Source organism: Symphalangus syndactylus, chromosome 14 (assembly GCF_028878055.3).
Source record: "Symphalangus syndactylus isolate Jambi chromosome 14, NHGRI_mSymSyn1-v2.1_pri, whole genome shotgun sequence".
Classification (NCBI taxonomy): Eukaryota; Metazoa; Chordata; class Mammalia; order Primates; family Hylobatidae; genus Symphalangus; species Symphalangus syndactylus.
Window position 1 is genome coordinate 26,431,194 of NC_072436.2, and position 12,814 is coordinate 26,444,007.

At 41.0% G+C, this 12,814-nt stretch overlaps 2 protein-coding genes across 3 annotated transcripts in view; one reads left to right on the forward strand and one right to left on the reverse strand.

The window, feature by feature from the left end:
- Positions 1-7,179, forward strand: part of POLE4 (DNA polymerase epsilon 4, accessory subunit) — a 162,304-nt gene extending 155,125 nt beyond the window's left edge. Inside the window, exons 5-6 of the mRNA XM_063616597.1 lie at positions 5,216-5,359; positions 7,099-7,179. Of these exons, the coding sequence (XP_063472667.1) occupies positions 5,216-5,359; positions 7,099-7,155 (201 nt within the window). The 3' untranslated portion in view covers positions 7,156-7,179. The remainder of the gene's footprint in view (positions 1-5,215; positions 5,360-7,098) is intronic.
- Positions 1-12,814, reverse strand: part of TACR1 (tachykinin receptor 1) — a 168,046-nt gene that overhangs the window by 69,448 nt on the left and 85,784 nt on the right. For both annotated transcript variants that reach the window (XM_055241864.2, XM_063616595.1), the window contains one exon: positions 4,861-5,055. In XM_055241864.2, the coding sequence (XP_055097839.1) occupies positions 4,861-5,055 (195 nt within the window). The remainder of the gene's footprint in view (positions 1-4,860; positions 5,056-12,814) is intronic.

Consider the following 12,814-nt stretch of genomic DNA (forward strand, 5'->3'; position numbering starts at 1 on the left):
AGACCTCCTGGCTAACACGGTGAAACCCCGTCTCTGCTAAAAATACAAAAAAATTAGCTGGGCATGGTGGCGGGTGCCTGTAGTCCCAGCTAATCAGGAGGCTGAGGCGGGAGAATGGCGTGAACCCGGGAGGCAGAGCTTGCAGTGAGCCGAGATGGCGCCACTGCACTCCAGCCTGAGGGACAGAGCGAGACTCCGTCTCAAAAAAAAAAAAAAAAAAAAAAAAAAGAGAAGCTCTTTATGAATAATATGGAAATATCTCTAAGACATACTGAGTTTAAAAAAACAAGGTGCATAACAGTGTGCATAATAGGCTATATTTTGTGTTATAAAGAGAGAAACAATCTATATTTGTGTTGACTTGTACTTATATAAGGCACTTTAAATTTTTATATGACATCATTTTTTTTTTCTTCTTCTTTGAGACAGGATTTCACTCTGTCACCCAGGCTGGAGTGCAGTGGAGTGACCTCAGCTCCCTGCAACCTCTGCCTCCCAGGCTCAAGTGATCCTCCCACCTCAGCCTCCCGAGTATCTGGGACCACGGGTGAACTTGCCACCATGCAGAGCTAATTTATTTGTAGAGACGGGGTTTCACCATGTTGCCCAGGCTGGTCTTGAACTCCTGAGCTTAAGCGATCCACCTGCCTGGGCCTCCCAAAGTGCTGGGATTACAGGCATGAGCCACTGCACTGGGCTCCACAATTTTTTGTTTGTTTTATCCATTCTACTGATGATGGATATTTGAAACATTTCCACTTTGGGGGGTATTAAGAGCAATGCTGATGGGAACATTATGTTTGATGTAATTGAGTGCATATGTGCATGGGTTTTTTTTAGGGTAATTACCTGCAAGTGAAATTTCCGAGTTATAGGGTATGCATAGCTTCTTCTTTTCTAGACACTATAAAAGTATTTTCTGGGCTGGGCGCGGTGGCTTATGCCTGTAATCCCAGCACTTTGGGAGGCTGAGGCCAGCGGTTCACCTGAGGTCAGGAGTTCAAGACCAGCCTGGCTAACGTGGTGAAACCCTGTCTCTACTAAAAATACAAAAAATTAGCTGGGCGTGGTGATGGGCGCCTGTAATCCCAGCTACTCCGGAGGCTGAGGCAGGAGAATCGCTTGAACACAGGAGGCGGAGGTTGCACTGAGCTGAGATAGTGCCATTGCACTCCAGCCTGGGAAACAAGAGTGAAACTCCATCTCAAAAAAAAAAAAAGTATTTTCCAATGTAATTATCAATTTATACTCCTTCTAGCAGTTGACAAATGTTCTTACTGCTTAGTTTGAAACACTTAGTTTTGTCAGATTTCTTAATATTTTCTAGTTTGATGGCTGTGTAGTAAGATCTCATTATCGCTTTAATTTGCATTTCACTGGTAACAAATGAAGTTGTGTGCCTCCTCATAATATTTATTGGCTTTGTGGATTGTGTGTGTGTGTGTGTGTGTGTGTGTGTGTGAAGCCCATGTTCAAAACCTTTGCCCATTCTTTTATTGGATTTCCTGTCTTTAATAGTGCTTAATTTAATTGATGTTTTAGTAAACGTTAGTTTAACTGTATTTGCAAACGTTAGTAAAGAGTTTGAATGAATGATCATGGTTGAAGGTTCACCATACAGCCAGAAGGCAGGTGCAGCAACCTGAGATTTTTCACAAAACATTTGATGTAATTAGCTTGCACAATTATTCATCAATTAAATTGGGTCTAAACATCTGCCCATCACATTGTCATCTTCCAGTGAACCCAGATTAATGAATGATGCTAACATTGGTAGTTAACATTCACTAGACCTTTACCCCATCCAGGGCACTAGGCTGAGGACTTCATATAGGTTATTTTTACTTACATCTCTCAATGCTTCTTTGTGGAATGTACAGCTGCTCCTCGACTTACAATAGGGTTAGATCCAGATAAACCCATCATAAATTGAAAATATTTTAAGTTGAAAATGCACTTACCACACCTAACCTACCAAACATCCTAGTTTAGCCCAGCCTACCTTACATGTGCTCAGAACACTTACATTAGCCTACAATTGGGCAAAATCGTATAACACAGAGCCTATTTTATAATAAAGTGTTGACTATCTCATGTAATTTATTGAAAATTATACTGAAAATGAAAAACAGAATGGTTGTATGAATACTCAGATTACAGTTTATACTGAATGCATATCACTTTCCCACCATTGTAAAGTTGAAAAATTGCAAGTTGAACCTTTGGAAATGGGGGACTGTCTGTATTATTAGGCTCAGAGCCTTAAATTACTTGACCATTATGACTGAGCTAGAGAGTGATGGGACTGGGAGCTGATCGCTCATCTAACTCCAGAGCACACAATCTTCTAATTATTATACTGCCTCAAAACAAGTTTCCATCTGGTTTCAAATTTGGGATTGTTGTGTACTGTGAAAGTGGCAATCATTTCTTCTAAAAGAAAAGAATAAAATTAAGTAGTTTGTTTAGACATGGTAAAATTGAAATTGTCTAGAAAAATATTATAATGTATTATGAAGGATACTGACAAAAAGAAAATAGGTTTGAATAAAGCTATGCTATGCACTTATGTTTCCATCACTGTCATTAAGTGAATGACAAATATACTATTTTGATTTACTATTGTATCAATAAACATGTTACACTTCATGAATAGATAACATTAGATGCTCTTAAGCCAAGCTTATTTTTTAGGTTAAAATGATGAAATAAACAACAATGGCAAACATAACTGTACATCCAGTAGCAGCTACCCTAAATTCTCAAAGCAAGGAAATAAGACAATCCAACACGTCATATTGAGTCTCAAAGAGATTTTCTAGTCATTCATAAGCATTAAACACCAAAATGTTCAAAATTAAGACTCCCCCAAAATATTATTTTTTTTTGGAAAGGACCCCAGAGATCTGTGAGAAAATTAATCTTTATTTCCAAGTTAAACTTTGAATTTGTTGTAAGATCAAAGAACAATGAGTATTTTGAAACAAAAGTTGTAGAAAGTGATCAGATTTTGAAAAGACCATGAAAACTAAGAGCTGAGCTACAGCCCATGGAAACAATGGGAGATATTTCTGAAACAGTTTATATAACGAGCTTTAATTAAGAGATTTTTTTTTTTCCCTTTTGAGGAAACCTTCTGGCTTGAACGTGTTCACAGGTTCTGTATGGCTTGTAAAGCTGTGTTCTTTCTCCCCCTGGGACCTTGCTCAGGCTTGTAGTTTCATTTGAAAGAATAATTTTCGATATTTCCTAGGCTGAGCATTAATCCCTCCATTGCTTGATCGATTAAATCCCACTGTCTGTGTCTGGAAGGTGATGTCTGAGCTTTACGTATTGCTTTCTGGCAGGCTGCATTTCCATGCTCATGGAACACATGCAGCAGGGTAACTGTGTGCAACAGGCTTTCAGCCCTCAAAGCTTGGGGGAAATGACAGGTATGGTGTCTCATTTTAACTTAAGTTTAAAGGTCTCATAATTATACTGCTATCTGATGAATTTGGTTCATACCTTTTGTATGGCATTCAATAGCTTACAAGGTGAGAATACATTATTTCGTTTGATCTTCACAAGAATTGTTTATAGGAAACAGAGCTCTATTATCTCTCATTTTAATAACGAGGAGAGGCTGTGACCCTTGCCCAGGGTCATATGGCCAGTAACTGGCAATCTTGTAATTAAAATTCAGATCTTTTGATTCTAACACCAGTGTTCTTTTATGATTCACATAAAAAACCTGAGATTGGAGAATTATAGAGGACTTTCAAAAAGGTCCACATTATCCATGTGCTCTGAGTCCATAAAACTAACTGTAATATAAATGTCACATTGTGGCTCACTTGAGCAGAACAAAACAAAGAATATGCCATTTCAATGTTGCTTCAAGGATAAGACGTCTTGGAGAAAATTGCTGGGATACTTCGAAAAACCCTAAATGTGATCAGGCAGGCCTCTAGAAGATAAGTATGTCTGCCCTGTAAGGGACCTGTAACTCATAAGGTCTCAATGCCTGGCCTGGCCTTCCCATGTGTTTCACCTGCATATATTCTATTTCTCCAGCTGTAAAATCCTGGGTGTAGGTGTATTGTTTTGGTTTTCCGCAAAGGGGAATCTTTATCTCAAGATTTTCAAGTGCAAGTACCTTATTCAGGAGAAGAAACACCAGTAAGAAAAGGGAGCAGTGGTATAGGGAAGACGCAGTGGCCAATAAAGAGTACATTACCCAGGCAGCTCCCCGTGGAGATTAATCCCACAAGGAAAGCTCGGACATGATGTAAAACACAAACCACAGAGACACACTCCCCTGAGGGGTGAGAGATGGGTGTTCAGACGCCAGCTCCCCTCAGGCATTGTTCTTTTTTTTTTTTGCAGTGCAAAGTGAAAGCAAGTTTATAAAGAAGGTAAAGGTATAAAAGAATGGCTACTCCATAGACAGAGCAGCCCCTCAGTCATTGTTGAGAGGTGCTGGGAGTGGGAGGTAATTCCCCATCTTCCCGCATCCTGTGCAGGAGAGAAGAGCGGCATTCTGTAGCTTAGGAAAAAGTTCCTATGCAAAGAAAGGCAGATGCCGGCAGGGTAATGGCTCTGGTAAAAGGCCCGAGGGATATGGCTCTGCTATAACAGGATCTAGATCTTACACTTCAAAAATTATCTTTCAATGCTCAGAATAGTATTTGGGATACTGTAGTCCCCTGATAACTGTGGACACATCAACCTGATATGAGGCTATATGTGAGAAATGCTTGCAGATACACATTAAATCTGTACCAACAAAAGAATATGGAAAGAAAGAAAGAACAAGAAGGGGCCAGGAAGGCACCCTGCACCATCATTTCTTTGGCATGGGGAGTCATCTCTACTCACACTTTCTCATAAATCTTGTTCGGATGCTCTGGCCATTCGATCATGCACACGACTCTGCTGGGCATGGTCTCTGTGGTTGAGTAGTAGCCCTGGGGGAAGGCCAGCAGGAGAGCCAGGACCCAGATGACACAGATGACCACTTTGGTGGCTGTGGCTGACAGCCGGGGCTGGAGGGGATGGATGATGGCCATGTACCTGGAACAGAGAAGAAAGAACAAAGTTCTGATTTGGTCACCAAAATCTGCATCAGAGATTCCATATTTTTCCTGCCAATAAGAAAATTCATGGAAACCCTTTGATTCCTGATGATTTGTACAATTATTTTCCAATTCCTTTTCCATATTCTATCCTTAAGCTTTATGATATGCCATACAATGCCAACATGCATAAGAAAAGCCAGCTAGATTTTTCAGTATTTCAGAACCCATCTAGCAACATTCAAGGAGAGACATTTTCATCATTGAAATGCTCGTGCTGGGGACAGGACAGCCAAGTACAGGTAAGTGAAATTAGAAAAATAAGAACAATGTTGTAAATTTATTCAATGTAAAGACTGACTTTCATTCTTTCTAGATTAAGGGATAACGGTGATCAGAATAGTAGTTTTTTTCAGTCCTTACGTGATATTATAAAAGATTAGCAGTCCTACCTCAGTCTATACAATTTCAGGGGAAGTAAACATGTCTCTGTGACAAAGCATTGGCCTAGAGTCAGCAAAAAACAACAGCTCCTGGAGAAATCTTCACCAATTCTTTGAGCATCTAGGAGTCCGTGTATGGCTAACTATACATACTTCATGAAGAGAAAGACGGTCTCCACCTGTTGAGACAGACAGACTAGAGTGCACAAAGGACCAGTGCAGATGACACTTCATTGCAGGAAGAGGGGAGCACAGCAAATGATGACTTCATGTCGCAGCCATTCCTCCATCTCCTCATTCCTGGGCTCTGGCACTAAACAGTGTCATCTGAATGAATGTGTCCACATGTTTGAGTTTGTGCACAGCCCCTGAGATGTTGTAGAGATTTGAAGGATAAGTATTTCATATCAGCCTTTCATATCAGTGATAAGCACATCAATTCTGCCTCTTTCATTTTAAAAGACATCTCTCTATGCATATTTTTCTTGCAAAGTTTATAGCTCTACACCTTAAAATAAGCATTTTTTAAAAGAGAACGAATGATAGCTTATAGGGCCTTTGGCGTTTAAATATTATCTGACAAAACCTCAGAATCACACATTGATTCTCTGACAGTCAGGTGTTTCTGACGTCCATGGGACAGAATGGTCAACGGAGACTTCAAAAATCTGCAAAGAGCAGCAGTGCTGTCAGCTGGCTCCACATCATTCCACATAATTCTTTTACTGTATTCTTTGGACTCCTAGGATCTCTAGACCAGAATTAGGGCCAGGGTTACAAGTAAAGCAATTTTATTCAGTATGCGCTCAATAAATTCCCACTGGACACCTGCCACACATAGAGCACAGCGTTTCCTTCTGGGCTATAAGCTTGTAATTTCTCCAGGGAGAAAAGGTGCATCAATAAGCAGCTCAAAACACAGCAGTAGGATAAGTGACCTCAAGTGGTATTTGGATCAATACCTTAGAGTCTTAGGGGAGCTGCGGAGACACTCAAGCCCTGGAATGGCAGGTGATCTACTGGAGGGGCTTCGAGGGGTGTGCTGGATTTGGGGTGAGCCTGCTGAGCATCCTGCCCCAACGGGAGGAAGTATTTGGTGTTTGGAGCTTTCTTCTTTCTCCATGTTAGGATTAGGCTCTGTTTGCATGAAGGCTTCCTTGAGCATCTTCTTATCACTGTAAACTTTAGAAACTTTTCTCTGCATTTTGGTGCTAGGGACCTGGGATTTCCCTCTTGGTCCGTAAGGGCCACTGAAGGTATTTAGTGTATAGAGTCTGTCTACTAGGAGGACACTTCATGCCAACCTTTATATCAGAAGTCAGGATGACTCCCAGGAAGGAAATTCCTAGAAACTCTTCCTTGTGCCTCTTTTAGAAAGTGGGTAGGTGGTCTTAAAGTCAGGAGAGGGTGGAATTCTAGGAACGGACTTAGAAAAGATATGATGTTGGGGGTGTGTAGTAATCTATAAGTCTCTGGGCAAGTTTCCCTGGTTCTGTTGATACTATAAAGCCTATCACTCAAATGCTGTCTGAAGGTCATCAAAAGCGCAAAAACAACTCTCAATATGTTACAAATCAAGCATTGTCTGTTTTCTTTAGGTTACCCCAAAATGGCCACGACTACTGCGAAGGCAGGTCCAGGACACCATAGACTAGATGACCTTCCATCTCTGGGGTAGTCCCCTGAAAAGGACCCTGAGAAGTGTTGATTTCTCCCCGAGACCTGTGTCTTCCTTGATGCCTGACAGTGGTGGAGCCCTGTATCCTCTTCAATCATGGGGTGTGGTGGGTAGGGGAAACTCAGAATCAGAGCTAAGACATGTGGGCCTGTTCAACCATTATTGTTCCTGTCTTTCCAATTCAGTGAAGGGCTGGACCCAGATGGTCATGGCCAGAACCTCTTTGAGTGTTTGTGTTAAAACCACAGGATTGCTTGTTGGATTATTTCCCAAACGCAAATTGTTTTCCCCCTACAAAGCTGGAAATGCAGCCGTGAAGATGCCTTATCTCGCCTCCAGCACTGCATAGTTCCTACCCTCACTGGCAGTTGTGCATTCTCAGGCTTCACAGGAACTTGAGGAGGATGCTCAGGGGAGAATGTGGTAATGACATTGCCCTCTTTTAATATTACCTCAAATGCAAGATTTTAATTTGTTTCTCATTCAGGATAAATGCTCAGTCTTAAATAAACAAATCCTAACACCACTCCCCATGCTCGAATTGGCGATACACCATTCAGAATCTAATGTGACTGGGCTTATGGGGGATTGCACCAGCGCATTGGCACTGTAACTCCAAATGGGTGGCAGAAAGCCATATTTTATCCTTATTGCAAAAATTGCAATTTGGGAACCCATTTCAGTTAACTCTCTACCGTTCTTTAGTGTAGGAGCCATTTTAGTGACAGATGAAAGTATTGCCCACATAAAGCCAGAGAGAAAAAAAAAGATTGGCTTTAAAAAATGTATATATGTTCATTTGTTCAAAACAGAGGTATTTATTAGTCTCCCTCCCTCCTTCCTTCCCCCCTTTCCTCTCTTTCCTCCTTTCTTCTATCCCTTTCTTGCAATCCTCATTTCTGGGGCTTGTTTAACATGTTTTTTCTTATTTACCCAAAAGCTAGTACCATTTGGATAACCTGTACACAGACGGATGAATATTTTCTTTCCTTCTCCCCACTTCGAGCTTGGATCCATTAACATACATTTATATATTTATCTGGAACCAGCCTGAGCAATTCTTGCTTATTTGGTTATAAGATATTATTACTGAGCAAGTGCTGCAAGCCCAAGGAAAATACATTCAATAAATATTTATTGACTGCACCGTGCTCACGGGACTCTAAGGCAGTCAACGAAACGTCTTTCTGGTGTAAGCATTAATCATCAGGCTGCCAGAGACAGGGATCTGGAGGCGTGTGGGATATGGATTATGTTCTGTACTTCAGGTGGTTCCAGTCCCACTGAGGGCCATCAGCACTGATTTGAATTGTATGTGTCCTCCCAGCTGAAAAACCTGAGATGTAGCCTTCCTCTTGCATGATGATGCTTTATAAAAAGAAATCTCTGTTGCACATTTTTTTTTCTTGTAGGCAGAGTGAAACAATCTTATTGTGAGAAAGAATTTCAATCCTCTGACAAGTGGCAGTATCTTCATAACTTCCTCCTGTACCAGTCCCAAATCACTCAGCAGAGAGAATGTCTTTCCTCTACTATGAGATTTGTCCAGTGGGGCCCTTCTTCCACTGTCTTTCTCATCCAATTCCAGTTTCTGCCCTCGCTTCTCCCACTCACTCCTGGGGTGTTACAGGTTTCCTTTAAGGGACCATATCTTCCTGAGTTTAGATAACCAGGGTAGTAATAGCTGAGAGTATGGCTGCTATAGTCTAGCTCAAGGGTTGGCAATTTTTTTCTTGGAAAGACAGATATTACATATTTTGAGTTTTGTGGTCCATATAGTTTCAGTTGTAATTATCAAACTCTATCTTTGTAGTGTGAAAACAGCCACAGACAGCAAAGAAACTATTGGGCATGACTGTATGATAATAACATTTTATTTACAAAAACAGGAGGTAGGCTGCATTCGGTCCCTGGCCCATAGCTTGCTGTCCCCTGGTCTAGTTTACAGGGAGTGAAGAGCAGGAGGAATTAGAACCATAGGAGAAGATGGTATGATATTCAGAAACACTCTTTACCTTTGGCAGATGGGAACTCATTGGGTAGATAACTCCTGTGTCCCACAAGCAGTCAGTAAGGTGGTCTACGGCCAGTCATGACCCAGAATCAGATAAGACCATGGTTCTTATGTGAGCACAGTGGTCAATCTGGGATGTTTTTCCTCCTCGATCCCTTCCTGGCTGCTCCTGTTTATTTTCACAACTTGGCCCAGTCATCATGTCCTTGTGGCTGTGTTTGGTGCCTGCCTTTACTGCTGTGAAGATCTCTAAACCTTGTGCTGACCACGCTTCAATTTATTTTCTATTTTCTTTTCTTTTTTTTTATATTCTTTCTTTTTTTTTGTTTTGTGGAGTCTCGCTCTGTTGCCCAGATTGGAGTGCAGTGGTGTGATCTCAGCTCACTGCAGCCTCTGCCTCCCGGGTTCCAGAGATTCTCATGCCTCAGTGTCCCAAGTAGCTGGGATTACAGGCGCCTGCCACCATGCCTAGCTAATTTTTTTGCATTTTTAGTGGAGAAGGGGTTCCACCATGTTTGCCAGGCTGGTCTTGAACTCCTAACTTAAGAGATTCGCTCTCCTCGGCCTCCCAAAGTGCTGGGATTACAGGCATGAGACACCGCGCCGGGCCTTTATTTTTCTACTTGCATATCCTTCTTTTCTCTTTTCACCCTCCACAGGTCCTTGGCCTGCCCAGGTGCTGAGGATGTAGTAAATACTCAATGAAAGTTTGGTTGCATAAATGATATCTTGGCACATAGCAGTGGCTCCATGAATGCTTGTTGAGTGAAAATAAATGTAAAAGGAGAAAAACATACATGTTATGCCTTTATTCCTCCTGGTCTCAACACATGTAAGACTGTTATGTGAGAATAATTATTGCTCAAAGTGTTTTCTGTTATAGACACCCAGGATCATCCTGAAGGAGTGACCTCACTGGAATTGGCTCTTCAGAATTTTTTATCTCTTGATATTAAGCCCTTAAATAAAGCCTCAATACCTACTTGTTGGCTAACTTTTGTGTTGACTATACGTTGGGAACTGTGCAGGATTCAGTCTTTCTTAGTTTTTTATAGCTTTGATTTTAGGTTCAGGGGTACATGGGCCAGATTTGTTCTATAGATAAACTCATGTTACAGGGGTTTGTTGCACAGATTATTTCATGACCCATATTAAGCCTAGTACCCAATAGTTATTTTTTCTGCTTCTCTCCCTCCTCCCACTCTCCACCCTGAAGTAGACCCCAGTGTCTGTTGTTTCCTTCTTTGTGTTCATCAGTTCTCATCATTTAGTTCCCACTTCTAAGTGGGAACGTGGTATTTGATTTTCTGTTCCTGCGTTAGTAGCTAAGGATAATAGCCTCTAACTCCATTCATGTTCCCGTAAAATACATGATTTCATTCTTTTTTATGAAAGAATTATATATATAGTATTCCATGGTGTATATGTACCACGTTTAAAAATCCAATCTGTCATTGATGGGCATTTAGGCTCGGGTCTTCTTTGCTATTGTGAATAGTACTGCAATGAACATATGCATGCATGTATCCTCATAATAAAATGATTTATATTCCTCTGGGTATATATCCAGTAATGGGATTGCTGGGTCAAATGGTAGTTCTGATTTTAGCTCTTTAAGGAATAAATACTTGAATGTGAAACCCAAAGCTATAAAAGTCCTGGAAGACAACCTAGGCAACACCTTCCTGGACAAAGGAAGGCGCAAAGATTTCATAACAAGGACACAAAAAGCAATTGCAACAAAAGCAAAAATTGACAAATGGGATCGAGTTAAACTTAAGGGCTTCTGCACAGGAAAAGAAACTATCAACAGAGCATACAGACAGCCTACAGAATGTGAGGAAATATTTGTAAACTATCCATCTGACAATCAATGGTCTAATATCTGTAAGAGACTTAAACTAATTTACAAGAGAAAAACAAACAACCCCATTAAAAAGTGGGCAAAGGACATGAACAGACACTTTTTCAAAGAAGACATACCTGTGGCCACAAGCATATGAAAAAAATCTCAGTATCACTGATCCTTAGAGAAATGCAAATCAAAACCTCAATGAGACACCATCTCATACCAGTCAGAATGGCTATTTTGAAAAGTCAAAAAATAACAGATGCTGGCGAGGTTGTGAAGAAAAGGGAACACTTATATACTGTTGACAGAAGTAAATTTGGATTCTGTCTTTCTATATGGCATCACCCTCTGGCTCTTCTTCTGAACAAATTGCTCCATCCATTCTCCTTCCGTCCTCCCTCCATTTCAGGGAGCACACAGTCTTTTCACCTGAGGTCACTAACATTTCATCAGTTGAGATTTTCTTCCAGGATATTTTTTTATCATCAAAATTCAGGGATGTTATTTAAGCATATCACTTGACCAGCATCCTTATCTATTCAGCTAAGCTCAAGCTCACAAAGCTATAACCAAAGAGGCCTTTAGCAGCCTGCAGAGATGACACAAAGTTCACACACCATTAAATCATTTTTATTATTAATTAATTATTGTTTATTAATATTAGCAGCAGAGTCCTTTGCGTCCTCACTGCTATGTTGTGCACAATTCTGAAGAGCATGAGGTTTTGATCTCCATGCCCAGTGCAGATTCACAGCATCATCAGTGGACCCACTTCAAAAGGTGCCAGCTGACAGCAAGGGCGCCATCGACAGGACCATAAAAAATGGGTGCAAAGTCAGATGGATTTGAAGGCCTGTGACAGTTTAGGGTGAAGTGAAGGAGGGGATGCAGTTGACTGTTGTTTGAGCTGTCCTGTCTCATGTGTGATCAAAGAATGACCCATATTGTTCAAAGAAGATTCAGAAATAGAGTCCTTGGGCTATTAGGAAACAAAGTACCTGATGTAGGAGCTCATGAGAGGAGGTGATTCCAGATGCTGGGAGCCTTCCAGCCTTGTCTAGGTTCTACTTCCTATCTCACTACTATCTGTAGAAATTTTATTTATCCTTTAAATGTGGATCAGAACCCATGTCCTTCAGGAAAACTTTTTCGATCGTTCAAAAATCTCTTGGAGATAATCATAACCACACTCTATTGAATACCCTCCCATACTCCTATTAGCTATCCTCCCTTATGGAACCATCTCATTTTATTTTATAGCAGAACAATCTGTGCTCCTGTTCTATCCCATCACTGGACGGTAAGCTTCCTGAGGCAGGGGTTGTGTTCACATATATTTTTATCTTTTGGGAAACTTACCAAAGAGCCTTATACAACTGGTAAAATTTGCCTGGATGTGCCAGCTGATGTTTGACCAAAGAACTCCATCTTCATTCAGCAGTTGCAAGCTGGCAGCTCCACTTAGGGCATTCAGACTAGTCTTAAAAGACAAGCTTACAAAGGGACAGATACAATTCTGGAGTATTCTTTCCACAGTGAACTCCTTAATGTTATTTTGGAATGTTAGACACTAAGCCAGGATTGATAAAGCACCCTAGTTGGGCATAGATAGAAGGTGTCCCCTAAGCAGCCCAGGTTAAGCCATTTGATTTTTGCAGAGCCAGGGCTACCATAAAAATACGTATCACTAAGGTCTGATGTGAACTAAGGGGAAAAGACAGTGAAGGTCCAAGTTATGTATAATATTCTGAGTGTTTCTGCCAGCAGGTG